The sequence below is a fragment of the Ranitomeya variabilis genome, chromosome 2 (genome assembly GCF_051348905.1).
Source record: "Ranitomeya variabilis isolate aRanVar5 chromosome 2, aRanVar5.hap1, whole genome shotgun sequence".
Classification (NCBI taxonomy): domain Eukaryota; kingdom Metazoa; phylum Chordata; class Amphibia; order Anura; family Dendrobatidae; genus Ranitomeya; species Ranitomeya variabilis.
In genome coordinates this window covers 147032554-147053057 of record NC_135233.1, presented here as the reverse complement: position 1 = coordinate 147053057, position 20504 = coordinate 147032554, and the positions used below count along the sequence as shown (strand labels likewise).

The following is a 20504-nucleotide window of genomic DNA, read 5'->3' as shown; positions in this document are numbered from 1 at the left end:
AAGAACCCGTCGTAAATCAGGGGAGATGGCAGAAAGAATCACCCCTTCCTTCAGAATGCCGACCGGCTCAGGGACCCCAGGAGAATCATAAAGAAGAAACCTGGCACTCAACTTAATGCTCGTGTCAATTTAATGTAGCACACATTGTGTACTACATTAAATTGACACGAGCATTAAGTTGAGTGCCAGGTTTCTTCTTTAAGTTTCACAAGGTGTGGGAACCTACCTCGGCACCTATTCCAGTAGTGCACACGCTGTTATTTTAACCCAGGAGAATCAGGCAAAAAGCTCCTAGAGAGGGCATCAGCCTTAACATTCTTAGAACCCGGAAAATACGAGACCACAAAATCAAAACGGGAGAAAAACAGGGACCATCGGGCCTGTCTAGGATTCAGCCGTTTGGCAGACTCGAGGTAAATTAGATTCTTATGATCGGTCAAGACCACAATACGGTGCTTGGCCTCCTCAAGCCAATGTCGCCACTCCTCAAATGCCCACTTCATAGCCAACAACTCACGATTGCCGACATCATAATTGCGTTCTGCAGGCGAAAACTTACGAGAAAAGAAGGCACACGGTTTCATCAAGGAACCATCAGAATTCCTCTGAGACAAAACGGCCCCTGCCCCAATCTCAGAAGCATCAACCTCAACCTGAAAAGGAAGAGAAACATCCGGCTGACGCAACACAGGGGCTGAAGTAAATCGGCGTTTAAGCTCCTGAAAGGCAGAAACAGCCGCAGAGGACCAATTCGTCACATCAGCGCCTTTCTTCGTCAAATCGGTCAGGGGTTTAACCACACTGGAGAAGTTGGCAATGAAACGGCGATAAAAATTAGCAAAGCCCAAAAATTTCTGAAGGCTCTTCACGGATGTGGGCTGGATCCAATCATGAATGGCCTGAACCTTAACCGGATCCATTTCTATAGATGAGGGAGAAAAAATGAAGCCCAAAAAAGAAATCTTCTGTACTCCAGAGGCACTTAGACCCCTTCACAAACAAGGCATTATCACGAAGGATCTGAAATACCATCCTGACTTGTTTCACATGAGACTCCCAATCATCTGAAAAAATCAAAATATCATCCAAATATACAATCATGAATTTATCAAGATAATTCCGAAATATATCATGCATGAAGGACTGAAACACAGATGGAGCATTAGAGAGTCCGAATGGCATCACAAGGTATTCAAAATGGCCTTCGGGCATATTAAACGCAGTTTTCCATTCGTCACCCTGCTTAATACGAACAAGATTATATGCCCCTCGAAGGTCAATCTTAGTAAACCAACTAGCCCCCTTAATCCTAGCAAACAGATCAGAAAGCAAAGGCAAAGGGTATTGGAATTTGACCATGATCTTATTCAAGAGGCGATAATCAATACAGGGTCTCAAGGAGCCATCTTTTTTGGCAACAAAAAAAAAGCCTGCTCCCAATGGTGAAGAAGATGGCCGAATATGCCCCTTCTCCAAGGACTCCTTAACATAGCTCCGCATGGCGGTATGTTCTGGCACAGACAGGTTGAAAAGTCGGCCCTTAGGGAACTTACAGCCTGGAATCAAGTCAATAGCACAATCACAGTCCCTATGCGGTGGAAGGGAACTGGACTTGGGCTCATTGAACACATCCTGGAAATCTGACAAAAACTCAGGAATTTCAGAAGAGGGGGAGGAGGCAATTGACATCAAAGGAACATCACCATAAACCCCCTGACAACCCCAACCAGTCACAGACATAGACTTCCAATCCAATACCGGATTATGCACCTGTAACCATGGGAAACCCAGCACAATAGCATCATGCAAATTATGCAACACCAGAAAACGACAATCTTCCTGATGGGCTGGCGCCATGCACATGGTCAGCTGTGTCCAAAACTGAGGTTTATTTTTAGCCAACGGTGTAGCATCAATGCCCCTCAAAGGAATAGGACTCTGCAAAGGCTGCAAGGGGAAACCACAACGTCTGGCAAATTCTAAGTCCATTAAGTTTAGAGCGGCGCCTGAATCCACAAATGCCATGACAGAAAATGACGATAAGGAGCAGATCAGGGTCACAGATAACAGAAATTTAGGTTGTACAGTACTGATGGTAACAGAACTAGCGATTCTCTTGGTACGCTTAGGGCAATCAGAAATAACATGAGCAGAATCGCCGCAGTAAAAACACAACCTATTCTGACGTCTGAATCCTTGTCGTTCAGCTCTAGACACAATCCTATCACACTGCATAGGCTCAGGACTCCGCTCGGAAGACAATGCCATAGTGTGCACAACTCTGCGCTCGCGCAAGCGCCGATCAATCTGAATGGCCAGAGACATAGAATCACTCAGACCAGCAGGCGTGGGGAACCCCACCATAACATCTTTAACAGATTCAGAAAGACCCTTTCTGAAAATTGCCGCCAAGGCATCCTCATTCCATTTAGTCAGTACAGACCATTTTCTAAATTTCTGGCAATATGATTCTGCCGCTTCTTGACCCTGACACAGGGCCAACAAGGTCTTCTCAGCATGATCCACTGAAAACCGGAGTCTGAACGATATAATCGGAAATACCCTGTACTCTAGCAGCAAGTTGATCCACACGAGAAGCCAATCCCTGAAAATCCCTACCAGCGCCGAACTCCTGAGCCACCCAGCCACCCTGAGCCACCCAGAGGTAAAGAGGGAAGAAAAAAAAAAACACAACAGACTACAGAAAAAAAAAATGGCTCAGCACTTTCCTTCCCTTCTTCTGAGATGCGGTTAACTCATTGTTGGCCAGTTGTACTGTTATGATCTGGTGGCCTAAGAGCAGCATGAGACGTACTCTGGAGAAGGTGGTACCTGTACTGACCGCAGACCCTGAACTTAACACCGCAACTAGAAGTAGCCGTGGAATGTACCTATCACTCCCTAGACATCTCGACACAGCCGGAGGACTAATTACCCCTAGAGATAGAAAAGGGAAAACTATCTTGCCTCAGAGAAAATCCCCAAAGGATAGACAGCCCCCCACAAATATTGACTGTGAGAGGAGAGGGAAAAAACATACACAGACTGAAATCAGAATTTAGCAAAGGAGGCCACTTCTAGCTAAATAGAAAGGATAGGACAGAGTACTATGCGGTCAGTATTAAAACACTAGAAAATATCCACCACAGAAAATACAAAATCTCCACAGCTAACTAAAGATATGGAGGGTATATCTGCATCTCCAGAGATACCAGCTTGGCTAAACAAATCCTTATACAGACCAAGCTGGACAAGACAAAAACATGGAAAAGAACTGAACAATAAGGCCACAGCATGTGGACAGCAAAAAATCAAGGCCAGAACTTATCTTTGTTGAAATGAACAGCAAAGCAGGAGAACCAGGCAGGGATGTGAATCCTCCAGGAACAATGGACAACTGGCACTGACTAAAGGGTCAGGCAAGACTAAATAGCCCAGTCAGAATTGCAAAAAGTGAACACACCTGACAAATGCTGAGATTCAGAGACAGCAGCGCTACCACTTACAACCACCAGAGGGAGCCCAAGAGCAGAATTCACAACACTATCCCCTTTACCCAGTACTCCCCCCTCCCACCCCACCTCCTCTCCATACCCCATCCCAATATCCTTTTATTATCAAACTGGTACATAAATGTTTACACCGCTTCACAAAAGCTCAGCCGCACAAGTACAATTTCTGCAGAGGTAATTAACCGACTCCCAACCTACTCTGCAATAGCTCAACAGACGCCACACCCGGACAATCCATCCATCCGCCCCACACATTTTCACATTTTGCATGTTGACCTCTCTTAACGTATATATTCCTTTCCATGAGGACAATAAAGTTTATTTTATTCACAAACTCTTTCCTGACTGGTGGTTTTTCATGTAACCAATCATCGCACTAAGCTTCTTAGCAGCATATAGCAATCTTGCAATAGCCAGTTTCCCTCATTCATCCGTAGCAATATCATCCATACATCCCAGGAGGCAAGTCAGCGGGTTACGCACAATATTTACTCCCATCACTTCCTAAATCAGATTGAGCACTTTCACCCAAAAGGGCTGAAGGCGAGAACACGACCACATCATGTGTAGAAGGTTGGCTCCTTCCTCAGAACAGCTTGGACATTTTGAGTCTCCTCTCAGACCTGCCTTTATCATCCGTACCGGGGTCCTGTAAACTCTATAGACTAAATATATCTGTGACACCCTTTTAGCCTCACTTAAAGAAACCTTGGGGATATATTGTAATATGGACTCCCACTGAGACTCTGATAAAGGGCCCAGATCTGCCATCCATTTTTTCCCTCAACATTAACGGATGTCTCAGTAAAAAAGTGTCCAACAGGCCCCTGTACAACAAGGTGATGAACCCCCTCAAATTCCTCCAAGGTCCTATCAGATTCAACAAACTATCTGACTGCAGAACCACACGTGACACTTCGTTTTGTTTATTTAGGGCATGTCTCAGCTGCAGATACTGGAAAACCATCTTCTGGCTCAGAGGAAACTCATTCCAGCGCATTTACAACTGAGACACGAACCGAATGCCAATATTCCTCCACTGACCAAACCCCCGCAATCTCATGAGCTCCGTCATGCTAGGGTCATATCGCGTAAATTCTGCCACCCCCTCCACTGTTTAATATAATTGAAACATTTTAATTAATTGCATTAGTAATTAATATGTGTTATTTATTGTTTGGTTACCTATTTTCAGATATTTCAGATGACAACGAAGAAGAGTCAGACCGAGAGCTGGAGAGGCAAAATATTGAAGAACTTTACGACCATGTCAGACAGATCCACCAACGGGAAGAACAGGTTCTGTGTGAAGATGTGCAGCATCCAGCCCTGATACCCGTCCTACGTCCATACCAGAATGAAGCCGTCAATTGGATGCTGCAGAGAGAGAACTTCAAAAATGTGCCTTCTAATGGTAGATACCGTGACCATTTCATGTAGATCGTCCTTTTATTTGCTCAGTTATATAATGTAATTATTACTGCAGCCATCAATGGGCAATCTCATGGCTGCTCCCTAGCTGATGTGCCTGACAGTCTGGGCACTTGTTAAAGGGAACCTGTCAGCAGGATTGTGCACAGTAACCTACACACAGTGTCAGGTTGGTGCCGTTAACCGGATTAAAATGACACCTTGGTTGATGAATTCAATCTTGTGGTTGTTGTCTACTCTTTAAATTCAGTTTTGAGTTAATGATATGCTCGTGCTCCGTGGCGGCCTGTGGGGGGTCTTCATGTGGTGCCCTAATTAGGTATTCATAATGCAGCCTGCTGACAGGTCACTGATCCCTCACTGACCTGTCTCCTAGTTTACATAATGAATATACACTCACCGGCCACTTTATTAGGTACACCTGTCCAACTTCTTGTTAACACTTAATTTCTAATCAGCCAATCACATGGCGGCAACTCAGTGCATTTAGGCATGTAGACATGGTCAAGACAATCTCCTGCAGTTCAAACCGAGCATCAGTATGGGGAAGAAAGGTGATTTGAGTGCCTTTGAACGTGGCATGGTTGTTGGTGCCAGAAGGGCTGGTCTGAGTATTTCAGATACTGCTGATCTACTGGGATTTTCACGCACAACCATCTCTAGGGTTTACAGAGAATGGTCCGAAAAAGAAAAAAAATCCAGTGAGCGGCAGTTCTGTGGGCGGAAATGCCTTGTTGATGCCAGAGGTCAGAGGAGAATGGGCAGACTGGTTCGAGCTGATAGAAAGGCAACAGTGACTCAAATCGCCACCCGTTACAACCAAGGTAGGCCTAAGAGCATCTCTGAACGCACAGTGCGTCGAACTTTGAGGCAGATGGGCTACAGCAGCAGAAGACCACACCGGGTACCACTCCTTCCAGCTAAGAACAGGAAACTGAGGCTACAATTTGTACAAGCTCATCGAAATTGGACAGTAGAAGATTGGAAAAACGTTGCTTGGTCTGATGAGTCTCGATTTCTGCTGCGACATTCGGATGGTAGGGTCAGAATTTGGCGTAAACAACATGAAAGCATGGATCCATCCTGCCTTGTATGGAGCATCTTTGGGATGTGCAGCCGACAAATCTGCGGCAACTGTGTGATGCCATCATGTCAATATGGACCAAAATCTCTGAGGAATGCTTCCAGCACCTTGTTGAATCTATGCCGCGAAGAATTGAGGCAGTTCTGAAGGCAAAAGGGGGTCCAACCCGTTACTAGCATGGTGTACCTAATAAAGTGGCCCGTGAGTGTATGTACATAATGGAAAATAAACCTTCTGCAGGGGGGCGCAAGCCATGGCACCTGCACTGCTGCATAATCACATTTACTGTATTAATCCCTTACCGACATCGGATGTGTTAGTACGCCGATGTCGGTATCCCCTGCTTTGATGTGGGCGCCAGCAGTGAGCCCACATCTTTTCCGGGAAGTGTTAGCTGTTTTAGTTCCTTGACATGACAACCAGAGGTCTCCTTGAGACCTCTATGGTTGTCAGTGCCAGATTGCTGTGAGTGCCACCCAGTGGTCGGCTCTCATAGCAACGCAGCAATTCTAATACATCAGGGGTCCCGAACCTTTCTTACCTTGAGAGCCACATTCCGCTATGAAAGTTGGTCGAGAGCCACAATGCAGATAGTCATAGAAAAACCTAGAGAAGGCACAAATAATAACATATAGATTTTCGCTTTCACTCTATCCTTATGTATTTTACATTATTGTTATGCAAACTGAACTCAAGTGCCACCTATTGGAAGTAGAAATCTTAAAAGTCAATACCCTTTAACAGTCCCATAAGATGCTTCGTATATTATTGGCCCCATATACTGCTCCATATGGAATTGGCCCCATATACTGCTCCACATGGAATTGGCCCCATATACTGCTCCACATGGAATTGGCCCCATATACTGCTCCATATGGAATTGGCCCCATATACTGCTCCATATGGAATTGGCCCCATATACTGCTCCACATGGAATTGGCCCCATATACTGCTCCATATGGAATTGGCCCCATATACTGCTCCATATGGAATTGGCCCCATATACTGCTCCATATGGAATTGGCCCCATATACTGCTCCATATGGAATTGGCCCCATATACTGCTCCATATGGAATTGGCCCCATATACTGCTCCATATGGAATTGGCCCCGTAAGAAGCTCCATATTAAATTGGCCCCGTAAGATGCTCCCTATAGAATTGGCCCCGTAAGATGCTCCCTATAGAATTGGCCCCATAAGATGCTCCCTATAGAATTGGCCCCATAAGATGCTTCCTATTAAATTGGCCCCATAAGATGCTTCTTATTAAATTGGCCCCATAAGATGCTCCCTATAGAATTGGCCCCATAAGATGTTCCATATTAAATTGGCCTCATAAGATGCTCTATATTAAATTGGCCTCATAAGATGCTCCATATTAAATTGGCCCCATAGGATGCTCCCTATATCACTGGCCCCATAAGATGCTCCCTATATTACTGGCCCCATAAGATGCTCCCTATATTACTGGCCCCATAAGATGCTCCCTATATTACTGGCCCCATTAGATGCTCCCTATATCACTGGCCTCATAATATGCTCCCTATATCACTGGCCCCATAGGATGCTCCCTATATCACTGGCCCCATAAGATGCTCCCTATATTACTGGCCCCATAGGATGCTCCCTATATCACTGGCCCCATAAGATGCTCCCTATATCACTGGCCCCATAAGATGCTCCCTATATTACTGGCCCCATAGGATGCTCCCTATATCACTGGCCCCATAAGATGCTCCCTATATCACTGGCCCCATAGGATGCTCCCTATATCACTGGCCCCATAAGATGCTCCCTATATTACTGGCCCCATAGGATGCTCCCTATATCACTGGCCCCATAAGATGCTCCCTATATTAGTGGCCCCATAGGATGCTCCCTATATTACTGGCCCCATATATTGCTCCAAATATATAAAAAAAATGAATGAAATACTCACCTCGTTGCTTGACGCTGCTCTGCTCTGGACTCCTCACCGTCTTCCTGCTCTCTGTGCTGCCACTGCTCAGGCAGAGGGCGCACACTGGTGACGTCATCGCGCCCTCTGACCTGAACATCACAGTCAGAGGACGGAAGACGCTGCAACGCTGGAACCGGGAGAGGTAAGTATCGCAAGTGCTGGACCCGGAGCTGGCGGGGGGTCCACTCACGGGGGCCGGCACCATAGCACGCCAGTGTCCCAGACGGCGAGGGGGCCCCCTGCCTGCTCAGGGCCTCGGCACTTGCCCGGGTGCTGACGCCCGCCCTAGGTGGGTATTACAGGCAGCGGGGCGGCTCCCTAGGGACTTTTTACCCTTCGCCACGACAGCACCCCACATGAGAGAGAGGGATCCGCCCATAGGAACAGGAAACCTACAGAATAAAAGGAGGCGGTCCCCTCTCCTCCTCAGTTTAGGTTTCCTGTTTCTATGGGAACCCGAAGTACCTGCAGTCCAAAGGATTCCTGGGCCATGCACCCGCCTGCGTCGGTCTCTGGTGGAACGGCAGGGGCTGCGGTACCAGAGGCAGCGGCGGGGGAGCCACTGTTTGCAGCCTCCCCCCTCGTCTGATCATCGCCATGGTCCGGGTTCGGTGCTGCTGGGCTGCCCGGATCCATGAGGACGCGCGCGCTCAGCGGCCGGCTTCTTATCCTGTAGCTGCCGCATGGTAAGGAGGAGCGGCGCGTCTAACCCGGAAGCCGCTGGAGCACTTCCGGGTTGGGTCCGGGGAGGCAGGAGATTCGGCGCCAGATTTAAAAGTGCAGCGCTAGCGTCGGCCGGTGTGTGTAAGTATGGCTTCACCGGCCGATGTAGCGCACTTGTCTGCAACAGAGCAGTCTCCCAGTAAGGAGACAAGCACCAGGAGCAGCACCAAAAGTGGAGATCGATCCCAGGAAAAGCGATCTGCCACCAAACAGAAAGGTCTTTCAGCTAAGAATCCGCCTCCAGAACCGGTACCTGTCAGCTTCACTGGGTGAGTTTTAAAAGAGTCTCTTCCCATATGCTGATATATGTTCCTCCTATATCCCCTTCCTCTAGACTAAGAAAAGGACACATAAAACCAAACACAGAGAATGTGCCTTATGTTTGCAACCCCTCCCGGACTCATATACTAAGAGGTTATGTGCAGAGTGCATCGTATTGACCTTACGGCAAGAAAACGTAATGACTCCGTCTGACGTTAGAGCCATAATTCGTGAGGAGATGCAAGGTCTGGCCCATACAAGTAGCACCAGTACCCGTCAGCCTAGCAGGTCCCGATCTCCAGTAAGCTCGGAGTCAGACGTAGTACAAAAATCCTCTGATGAAGAGGAGTCCCAGCCAAGTTCATCGGAATATGAAGGAGGGCTTTGTCTACCAAATAGTAGTGTGGACAGTTTAATTAAAGCCGTCAGGAGCACGATGGGGTGCCCAGATGAGAAGGGAAAGAAGTCAGCGCAGGACATCATGTTCGCGGGGTTAGGACAAAGAAAACGAAGGTCCTTCCCCGCCATACCCACAATTAAGGAGCTGGTTAAAAAAGAGTGGGAGAAACAACATACAAGAGGATTCTTGCCATCCTCTGCTAAAAGACGCTACCCCTTCAGTGACGAAGAACTTAATTTCTGGCAAAAGATACCAAAAGTTGATGCGGCAGTGGCTTCAACTTCTAAACAGTCGGTCTTGCCTGTGGAGGACTCAGGGACTCTAACTGATCCGTTAGACCTAAAAGCAGAAGCCTTACTTAAGAGGTCATGGGAGGCTAATACGGGGGCATTTAGACCAGCCATCTCTAGCACCTGTACTGCAAGGTCACTGCTAGTATGGACAGAGCAGCTGGAGGAACAAATTAGGAGTGGAGCTTCGAGAAATACAATTCTGTCGAAAATCCCTCTAATGAAAGATGCAGTAGCATTTCTAGCCGATGCATCGGTGGATTCGCTACGTCTAACAGCCAGGTCAGCCGGCCTAGTAAACACAGCCCGGCGAGCACTCTGGTTGAAAAATTGGAAAGGGGACGCACAGGCCAAGGCAAAACTTTGTGCGATCCCCTGCCAGGGTGAGTTCCTATTTGGGAAAACTCTGGACGAGCTCTTAAATAAGGCAGGAGAGCGGAAGAAAGGCTTCCCTAACCAGTACCTTCCCTCTTACAGGAGAGCTTTCAGGAGGCGCCCCTTCACCAGGAACAAACCTACTGAACAAAGGGAGCGCTGGGAAGCAAAGGATCCAAAACAAAGAGGTGCTCTGTTTTCCGGATCCTATAACCAAAAACGTAATAAGTACCGTTAATTATGAAGTGGGCGGTAGATTGAAATATTTCTTTGCTAAATGGAAGTTGATAACATCTAGTCCTTGGATTCTGGACATTATTGGAAATGGATTGAGATTAGAATTTGATAGGATCCCTTGGGATTCTTTTATTGTAACATCTCCAAGAGGTCAACAACAACAAGAAGCTCTGGAATCAGAGATCCTGTCGCTTCTATCTAAAAAAGTATTGGTAGAGGTTCCCCGAGATCAAGAAGGGAGGGGGTTCTATTCCCCTTTATTCTTGATCAATAAACCAGATGGTTCATTCAGAACCATCATAAACCTCAAAAAACTAAATTCCTTTTTACGTAACCACACTTTCAAAATGGAATCCATTAGTTCTACCATCAAGCTTTTGTTTCCTAGGTGTGTCATGGCCGGGATAGACCTAAAAGATGCTTACTATCACCTTCCTATACATGCCGAACACCAGCAGTATCTAAGAGTAGCGGTCATCCTGGAGGGACAGGTTCGTCACTTCCAATACGTGGCAATGCCATTTGGGCTTTCTATGGCCCCCCGCATTTTTACAAAAGTGATGTTAGAGGTAATGGCTCATCTACGCCAACGGGACACCTTAATAATACCCTACCTGGATGACTTTTTAGTGATAGGGAATTCTGTGGCTCAATGTAAATTGCGGTTGTCTAACACAATCTCATCCCTGCAGGAGTTGGGTTGGATTATCAACTTCGAAAAGTCCAGACTGAATCCAGACACTACTCAAATGTTTCTAGGGATCCAGCTAGACTCCGTAAGTCAAAAAAGCTTCCTCCCGCATTCAAAGAAAACGACTATACAGTCAAAGGTGTCAGAAGCAATAAAAAACCCCTACATGACACTAAGGAAGGCTATGTCCTTACTAGGATCATTGTCCTCATGTATCCCGGCTGTACCATGGGCTCAATTCCATACCCGCCAATTACAGTACGAAGTACTGTCAGCCCAGGGACGGAAAGGACACCTAGAGAGTAAACTAACTCTCTCTAGAGATGTCATAGAATCTCTATCCTGGTGGCTAGATATGGGACACCTTTCAGGGGGTGTACCGTGGATAGTAGATCCATCCAAAATAATTACTACAGACTCCAGCCCTACGGGATGGGGTGCACATATGGAGGATGACATAGTCCAGGATACCTGGAATCAGTCAGAATCATCATGTTCGTCAAATTGGAAAGAATTAACAGCAGTAGGAAAAGCCTTAAATTATTTTCTTCCACAGATTCAAGGAGCAGATGTAAGAGTTTTCTCAGACAACTCCACCACAGTGGCTTATGTAAACCGTCAGGGCGGTACACGGTCAGGAAGTCTGATGACCATCGCAGGGGAGATCTTCCAGTTTGCAGAGACTCATCTTACGTCCCTAACAGCTCTACACATCAGAGGAGTAGAAAATACCAAAGCGGACTACCTCAGTCGAAACAGGCTGCGCCAGGGAGAATGGTCCTTAAACAGAACCGTGTTCAGACTAATAACAAGAACATAGGGAGTGCCTCAGATAGATCTATTTGCCACAAGAGGCAACAGACAGGTAGAAAGATTCGCTTCCCTGAACTCCATGGATCATCCAGACATGCTGGACTCCCTACATCATCCTTGGAACTTCAAACTGGCTTACGCCTTTCCTCCAATGTCTCTAATTCCGCTAGTGATCAGGAAGATCAGGAGGGAACGTGCAAGGGTGATCCTCATTGCACCCTTCTGGCCAAAGAGGCCGTGGTTCTCCTGCCTCCAAAGCATGTGTCTATGCGATCCATGGATTCTTCCATTGGACAGGGAACTACTGTTCCAGGGGCCGTTTTTCCACCCGCAAGTGAAAGGGCTTCACTTGACGGCGTGGAACTTGAGCGGCAGTTACTAAGCTCAAGGGGTTTTTCAGAACAGCTAGTAAAAACCCTGCTACTAAGTAGGAAAAGATCTACCACCCTGATATATAGCAGGGTATGGAAAAAATTCTTAGAATTTCATACAATACCATTCACTAATCAGGTTCCGATAACACCTATTCTAGAGTTCCTACAAAAAGGTAGAGAATTAGGATTATCAGTGAACACCTTAAGAGTCCAGATATCAGCGTTAGGAGCCCTATATGGATATAATATAGCCGCTGATAGATGGGTCTCCAGATTCATTAAGTCTTGTGAACGAAGTAACCCGGTACATATTCCCCGTCTACCTCCGTGGGATTTAAATCTAGTGCTAGAAGCCTTAACCAGCTCCCCATTTGAGCCTCTAGACTCTATACCTCTAAATGTCCTCACATATAAGGTAGCCCTCTTGGTAGCCCTGACCTCAGCCAGACGTGTTAGCGACATCCAGGCCCTATCAGTAGACCCACCATTCTTACTGATATTCCATGATCGAATAGTCCTAAAACCAGACCCCTCATACCTCCCTAAGGTAGCATCCACCTACCACAGGTCACAGGAAATATTTCTCCCTTCCTTTTTTGATTCTCCTGTAACCCCTGAACAACATAAGTTCCACACCTTAGATGTCAGAAGAGCCATCCTGACTTATATAGAAAGGTGTCAAACATGGAGGGAGAGTAGGGCTCTGTTTATCTCCTTTCAGGGCCACAAGAAAGGACATGGGGTCACGAGAGCTACCATATCTCGGTGGATCAGAGATGCTATCTGCTTGGCCTATACATCAAAAGGCGAGATTCCTCCAGTGGGTATTAAAGCGCACTCAACACGAGCCATGGCTTCCTCCTGGGCGGAACAAGCGGATGTCCCGATCCATCTAATATGTAAGGCCGCAACTTGGTCTACACCTTCTACCTTTTACAACCATTATAGACTTGATCTATCTTCATCTTCTGATTTGACCTTTGGTAGAGCTGTGCTTAGTACAGTAATCCCACCCGAGTAATGACTCTCTGAAAGTCTCTCATGTGGGGTGCTGTCGTGGCGAAGGGTAAAAAGCCGGATTACTCACCGGTAATGCTCTTTTAATGAGTCCACGACAGCACCCATTTACAACCCTCCCTGATTATGCACAGCCCTTTCTTTAATTCACAAATAATGGTTGTATAGAGTTTTTAAGATATTTTGCTGAATAAGAATTAATACTAAAGCTTTTGCGGTTCCCTTTTTATACTCTGTAAACTAAACTGAGGAGGAGAGGGGACCGCCTCCTTTTATTCTGTAGGTTTCCTGTTCCTATGGGCGGATCCCTCTCTCTCATGTGGGGTGCTGTCGTGGACTCATTAAAAGAGCATTACCGGTGAGTAATCCGGCTTTTTTTCTGTGATCGTCGGCGAGCCACATGTCAGGGGCAGGCGAGCCACATGTGGCTCGCGAGCTACGGGTTGGGGACCCCTGTACTACATAGAGGAGATCTGACCATCGCCTCTATGTGGCAGAGCCGATCGAGTTGTGCCAGCTTCTAGACTCCCATGGAGACTATTGAAGCATGGTAAAAGTAAAAAAGAAAATGTTTAAAAATATAAAAAAAAAAATAGTTGAACCCCATCAAGACGCAGCCCTTTTTCGTTTTTGCATTTTTGTTTTTCGCTCCCCTCCTTCCCAGAGCCATAACTTTTTTACTAGTACGGTGCATGTCGTGAAGGGGTTAAATCACCCCCTTTTCGCCCCATTCAAAATAAAGCAATAAAAATAAAATCAAACATACAAATATTTGGTATCGCCTCGTTCAGAATCATCCTAAAGGATTAACCTGATCGTTAAACGGCGTAGCAAGAAAAAAAGTCAAGCAGCTGCTACTGTGCATGTGCTGCGGGCGCCATTTTCAAGTGGATTTTTTTTTAATGTCAGGATAATCTCAACCACATTTATTATTAACACAGTACATATGTGATTATGCTGCAGCGCAGGTGCCACGGCCGGTGCCTACCTGCACAAGGGTTTTTTTTGTCAGAAGCACCACATGAAGACCCCCCCACGGTCTGCCCCAGAGCATGAGCATATCATTAAAGGGCCACTGTCACCCCCCCCCAGCCGTTATAAACTAAAAGAGCCACCTTGTGCAGCAGTAATGCTGCAGTCTAACAAGGTGGCTCTTTTAGTTTTTGATTCATTTATTACCTCAATAAAGCGTTTTAAATTTTGGCCACAAATACCAGATATTGTATCTGGAGGCGGTCCGAATCGTCCTCTATCAATCTCCCAACTGCCGCCACTCTTCTCTTCAGGGGCGATTCTGTAATGCTGTAGATAAGCCCCCAATGTAACCTGAAAGATGAGAAAAAGAGGTTATATTATACTCACCCAGGGGCGGTCCCGGTTCTGTTCTAATCCAATGGGCGTCGCGGTCCGGTCCGGGGCCTCCTATCTTCATTCGATGACGTCCTCTTCTTGTCTTCACGCCGCAGCTCCGGCGCAGGCGTACTTTTTCTGTCCTGTTGAGGGCAGAGCAAAGTACTGCAGTGCGCGGGCGCTGGGCCTCTCTGACCTTTCCCTGCGCCTGCGCACTGCAGTAATTTGTTCTGCCCTCAACAGAGCAAAGTACGCCCGCGCCGGAGCTGCGGCAGGAAGACAAGAAGTGGACGACATTGTAAGAAGATGGGTGGCCACGGACCGTACTGCGACGCCCATCGGACCGGACTGCAGTGGGACCGCCCCTGGGTGAGTATAATCTAATCTCTTTTTCTCATCTTTCAGGTAACATCGGGGGCTTATCTACAGCATTGCAGAATGTTCTAGATAAACCCCTGATGGCGGTCGGCTTACCTCATATACAATTTTGGGGGTGACAGATTCCCTTTAAAGTTGACATGTATGGCATTACTGCAGAGGTTTGGTCCGGTGCCTAAATTGTCCTTTCTAATTATTTATTTTTTACACACTAGCCACTTTTGTAATTAGATTTATTATAAAATACTTTACACTGCTCCCTATGCAGTTAATCCCTAAATAGGTTTTTTTATTTCACTTTCTGTGACATTTTGTTTGGGAGGAGTTTGAAATAGGACAAATAACAATTCTTCCCTTTATCGAGTGCTGTCATGTGCAAAAACAGTAGTTTCTGACCACATATTGGGTATTACTCACACAGAGTGACTGCAGACTTGTAACTTGAGACCGGACAACACTTTTAATGTGTTGTGTTTTAATTGCATTTTGTGCATTATATGATTCATTTTTTCCTCTTCTATGTAGAAAATGCACTGCATCCATTATGGAGAGAAGTCACTACAATGGATGGAATTAAACTCTACTATAATCCTTTTTCTGGAAGGTAAAGCTTATTTAATAGCATTGTTACTTTGTGGAGTTCTTAGGGTACTGTCACACTGTGAAATTTCCATCGCTGCGACGGCACGATTCGTGACGTCGCAGCGTCGTATGAACATCGCTCCAGCGTCGTAGACTGCGGTCACACTTTGCAATCACGGCGCTGGAGCGATGCCGAGGTTCGCTGGTAACCAGGGTAAACATCGGGTAACTAAGCGCAGGGCCGCGCTTAGTAACCCGATGTTTACCGTGGTTACCAGCGTAAAAGTAAAAAAAAAAAAAACCGTACATACTCACCATCTGATGTCCGTCAGGTCCCTCGCAGTCTGCTTCCTGCTCTGACAGTGCCGGCCATACACTGAGAGTAGAGCGCAGCGCTGACGTCACCGCTGTGATCTGCTCTCACTTTCCGGCCGGTGCTCACAGTCAGAGAGGGAAGCAGACGGCAAGGGACCTGACGGACATCAGATGGTGAGCATGTACGGTTTTTTTTTTTTTACTTTTACGCTGGTAACCACGGTAAACATCGGGTTACTAAGCGCGGCCCTGCGCTTAGTTACCCGATGTTTACCCTGGTTACCAGCGAACGCATCGCTGGATCGCTGTCACACACAACGATCCAGCGATGACAGCGGGAGATCCAGCGACGAAAGAAAGTTCCAAACGATCTGCTACGACGTACGATTCTCAGCAGGATCCCTGATCGCTGCTGCATGTCAGACACTGCGATATCGTAACGATATCGCTAGAACGTCACGAATCGTACCGTCCTAGCGATCGAAATTTCACAGTGTGACAGTACCCTTAGTGTCAGAAGTGATTTAGGCCAGGCCTTGTACAATGATCCCTTCCCCACCTTGGTATACGAGTCATGTCCAGGGCATAGAGAGCCAGCAGTCATTCCTACATCTTTTAGCGGCACTGCTTACTGCAGAATCCAAAACCAAGAATATCCGCTGCGAGGGCAAATGCCCGCTTATAAATTCTGTTGTCAACAGTGTCTGCTAAAAGTGCCAACTATTCATAAGACCAGATGGAACGTATTATATTGTATACACTTTCCTTAAGTATTTCTTTATGGCTGTGTTCACAATAGCTTTTATTTCCCCATGATTTTTCGTTTGACCTCATTTTTTAAGCCTTAATGTTTTTCCTAACCCTCCCATTCACTCCTCTATCACAATCCATGAATAATTTATTACGTGAGAAATGTGCGTTTTCCACACAGCAATTACTCATGCAGTCTGTCGTCTTGTGCTCTGATCTTCTCCAGTATCATCCGCGAACGTCCCGCCGCTGCTCGAGATTGGCCTGGAGGTATTCTCGCAGATGAAATGGGTCTTGGGAAGACAGTGGAAGTTCTAAGCTTGATCCTTTGTCATCCCAGGAAAGATGTCAAAGCAGACGTGCTGACATTACCCGAGGTAACAAGCATTCTGGGGCTCATGGATGACGGCAAAACCACAGGCACTTGAAAATTTCAAGATTAGTGATAAATTGTAGTTTGCAACAAGCAAAAATATAATTATTTGAGGCGATAGGACTTCATAGGAGGCCGTAATGTCAGGATTCATTATTGTTCTTTTAACAATTGGTTTATAGGAAGAAAAGACAGAATCTCTTTGGAGCAGTAACATATTCTCTTCTCAGATTTTGTTTCTATAATATTTTTCTAGAAATAATTGCTTGTGATGTGTTTTGAAAGTGAAAAAATATCCCATTTTCTGCCTTCATATTTTCATTTTGTTTGCACTATTTTGTCTGCTAATTTAAAGGGAAGGTGCCATCAAAAAAAATTTTTTTACAGAAATTGTAAAAATGTAAAGAATTAATGTTTACATTTTCTTAAAAATTATTATCATTTGTTTATAATTTAGTAAAATATGAAAAATAATTTGAAAAGGTTTGGAATTTCCACTTTTAAACACTAGGGGGAGCAGCTGCTGAAATTTCAGAAAAACCTCGTGTACAACAAGCTCACATTACAGCACTGCAGTAATTATGGGCGGAGTCTGCTGACGTGTGTGTGATGTCACTCCTCTCCTTCCCTTCTGGGTGTCTGCTAAGGGATGAGAGGATGATATTCAGGAACCCAGTGAGCAGCCATTTTGTTGGTGACTGCAGAGTAAGGCTGCCGTCACACTATCAGTATTTGGTCAGTATTTTACCTCAGTATTTGTAGCCAAAACCAGGAGTGGAACAATTAGAGGAGAAGTATAACAGACACATCTGCACCACTTCTGCATTTATCAGCCACTCCTGGTCTTGGCTTACAAATACTGAGGTAAAATACTGACCAAATACTGAATGTGTGACGGCAGCCTTAGGCTACTTGCACACTAGCGTTGTTGGCTGTACGTCGCAATGCGTCATTCAGGAGATAAAACACATCCTGCAAAACACATCCTGCAAAGTTGTCTGCAGGATGTGTTTTTTCCCCATAGACTAACATTACCGACGCATTGCGACGTATTGCCACACGTCGCAACCACCGTGCGACGGCTGAGTCGTGTTTTGGCGGACTACCGCCACAAAAAAAATTACATGTAACGGTTTTTTTGTGCGTCGAGTCCGCCATTTTCGACCGTGCATGCGCAGCCGAAACTCCGCCCCCTCCTCCCCGGACCTTACAATGGGGCAGCGGAAGCGTCGTAAGACTACATCCGCTACCACGTCGGGCATTTCTTTCACAGCATGCGTCGGTACGTCGGCCCGACGCACTGCGACGGGCCCGTACTGACGCTAGTGTGAAAGCAGCCTTACACTGACAAGTAGACAGTCACCGAGGATGGCAGCCAGCAAGGATTCTGGGAGATATGTGGTGGAGGGAGCAGGGTGACCGCAGCGCAGAGTATTTCAGGAGAGCAGTGTGCTGGTCTATGGGGGCCCCCTGTTTGGTGCGCGGAGCAGCCAGGGATTGTACATAGAGCACTGTCTTTTATACACATGGATGGACCGTCTGCTCCACAGAAATCCAGGAAACATTTCTGCGGATTGATGGCCTGTTCTGATCCAGACTTTGCATGCTAAGACCCCATTCCCCTCCTCAGATCCTGTCTTCTCCATCCTGTCCTGGTGATGTGTGAAAGTGAGACGACAGGCGAAGTACGGGGTGACGCTGGGAAGGAAATTTAGCCATATAGTAACAATAAAAATGAGACCCCTCTCTTCAGCAGCCTGACCAGCCCTGACTGCACCTAACTGGAGGTCATGCTGCCCCCTCTATTACCCCAGACCCACGAGCAGGTGCTCAGCCAGAACAACCATAGAATGGGTCCGCTTTCTGAAGATAATACTGCCATAGTGTTCTCACATAATACTGCCATATAGCTCACACATAATACCGCCATATAGATCACACACAATACCATCAAATAGATCACACACAATACTGTCATACAGTTCTCACATACCACCATATAGATCACACATAATACTGCCAGTGTTCTCACATAATACCACCATATAGATCACACATAATACCGCCAGTGTTCTCACATACCGCCATATAGATCACACATAATACTGCCAGTGTTCTCACATAATACCACCATATAGATCACACATAATACCGCCAGTGTTCTCACATAATACCACCATATAGATCACACATAATACCGCCAGTGTTCTCACATACCACCATATACATCACACATAATACCGCCAGTGTTCTCACATACCGCCATATAGATCACACATAATACTGCCAGTGTTCTCACATAATACCACCATATAGATCACACATAATACCGCCAGTGTTCTCACATAATACCACCATATAGATCACACACAATACCACCGTATAATTCTCACAATACTGATCAAGCATAATCACCACCATACAGATCACATAATACCGTCATATAGATCTCACATAATGCCATAATACAGCATGACCCCTGCAGCTCCTGTTATCGCATGCATTGAGTTGTGTGTGTAATGGGGAAAGATATGCAGGGGGGAGAGGAGTGCCTGAGAGGATTAGATACACGGTTCACCAGACAGTATCACACAGGATAGGATTAGATACATGGCTCAGCAGACAGTATCACACTGGATAGGATTAGATACACGGCTCAGCAGTCAGTATCACACAGGAGAGGATTAGATACACGGCTCAGCAGTCAGTATCACACAGGAGAGGATTAGATACACGGCTCAGCAGTCAGTATCACACAGGAGAGGATTAGATACACGGCTCAGCAGTCAGTATCACACAGGAGAGGATTAGATGCACGGCTCAGCACAGTATCACACAGGAGAGGATTAGATACACGGCTCAGCAGTCAGTATCACACAGGATAGGATTAGATACACGGCTCAGCAGACAGTATCACAGGATAGGATTAGATACACGGCTCAGCAGTCATTATCACACAGGATAAGATTAGATACACAGCTCAGCAGACAGTATCACAGGATAGGATTAGATGCATGGCTCAGCATAGTATCACAGTATAGGATTAGATGCATGGCTCAGCAGACAGTATCACACAGTATAGGATTAGATACACGGCTCAGCATAGTATCACACAGGAGAGGATTAGATACACGGCTCAGCAGTCAGTATCACACAGGATAGAATTAGATGCATGGCTCAGCATAGTATCACAGTATAAAATTAGATGCATGGCTCAGCAGACAGTATCACACAGTATAGGATTAGATACACGGCTCAGCATAGTATCACACAGGAGAGGATTAGATACACGGCTCAGCAGTCAGTATCACACAGGATAGAATTAGATGCATGGCTCAGCATAGTATCACAGTATAAAATTAGATGCATGGCTCAGCAGACAGTATCACACAGTATAGGATTAGATACATGGCTCAGCATAGTATCACAGTATAGGATTAGATGCATGGCTCAGCAGACAGTATCACACAGTATAGGATTAGATACACGGCTCAGCATAGTATCACACAGGAGAGGATTAGGTACAGGGCACAGCAGACAGTATCATACAGGAGAGGATTAGGTACATGGCACAGCAGACAGTATCA

General features: G+C 46.1%; 1 protein-coding gene across 1 annotated transcript in view; it reads left to right on the top strand.

The window, feature by feature from the left end:
- Positions 1-20504, top strand: part of SHPRH (SNF2 histone linker PHD RING helicase) — a 181584-nt gene that overhangs the window by 33772 nt on the left and 127308 nt on the right. Inside the window, exons 4-6 of the mRNA XM_077283067.1 lie at positions 4708-4926; positions 15423-15501; positions 16771-16921. Coding sequence (XP_077139182.1) covers positions 4708-4926; positions 15423-15501; positions 16771-16921 — 449 coding nt within the window. The remainder of the gene's footprint in view (positions 1-4707; positions 4927-15422; positions 15502-16770; positions 16922-20504) is intronic.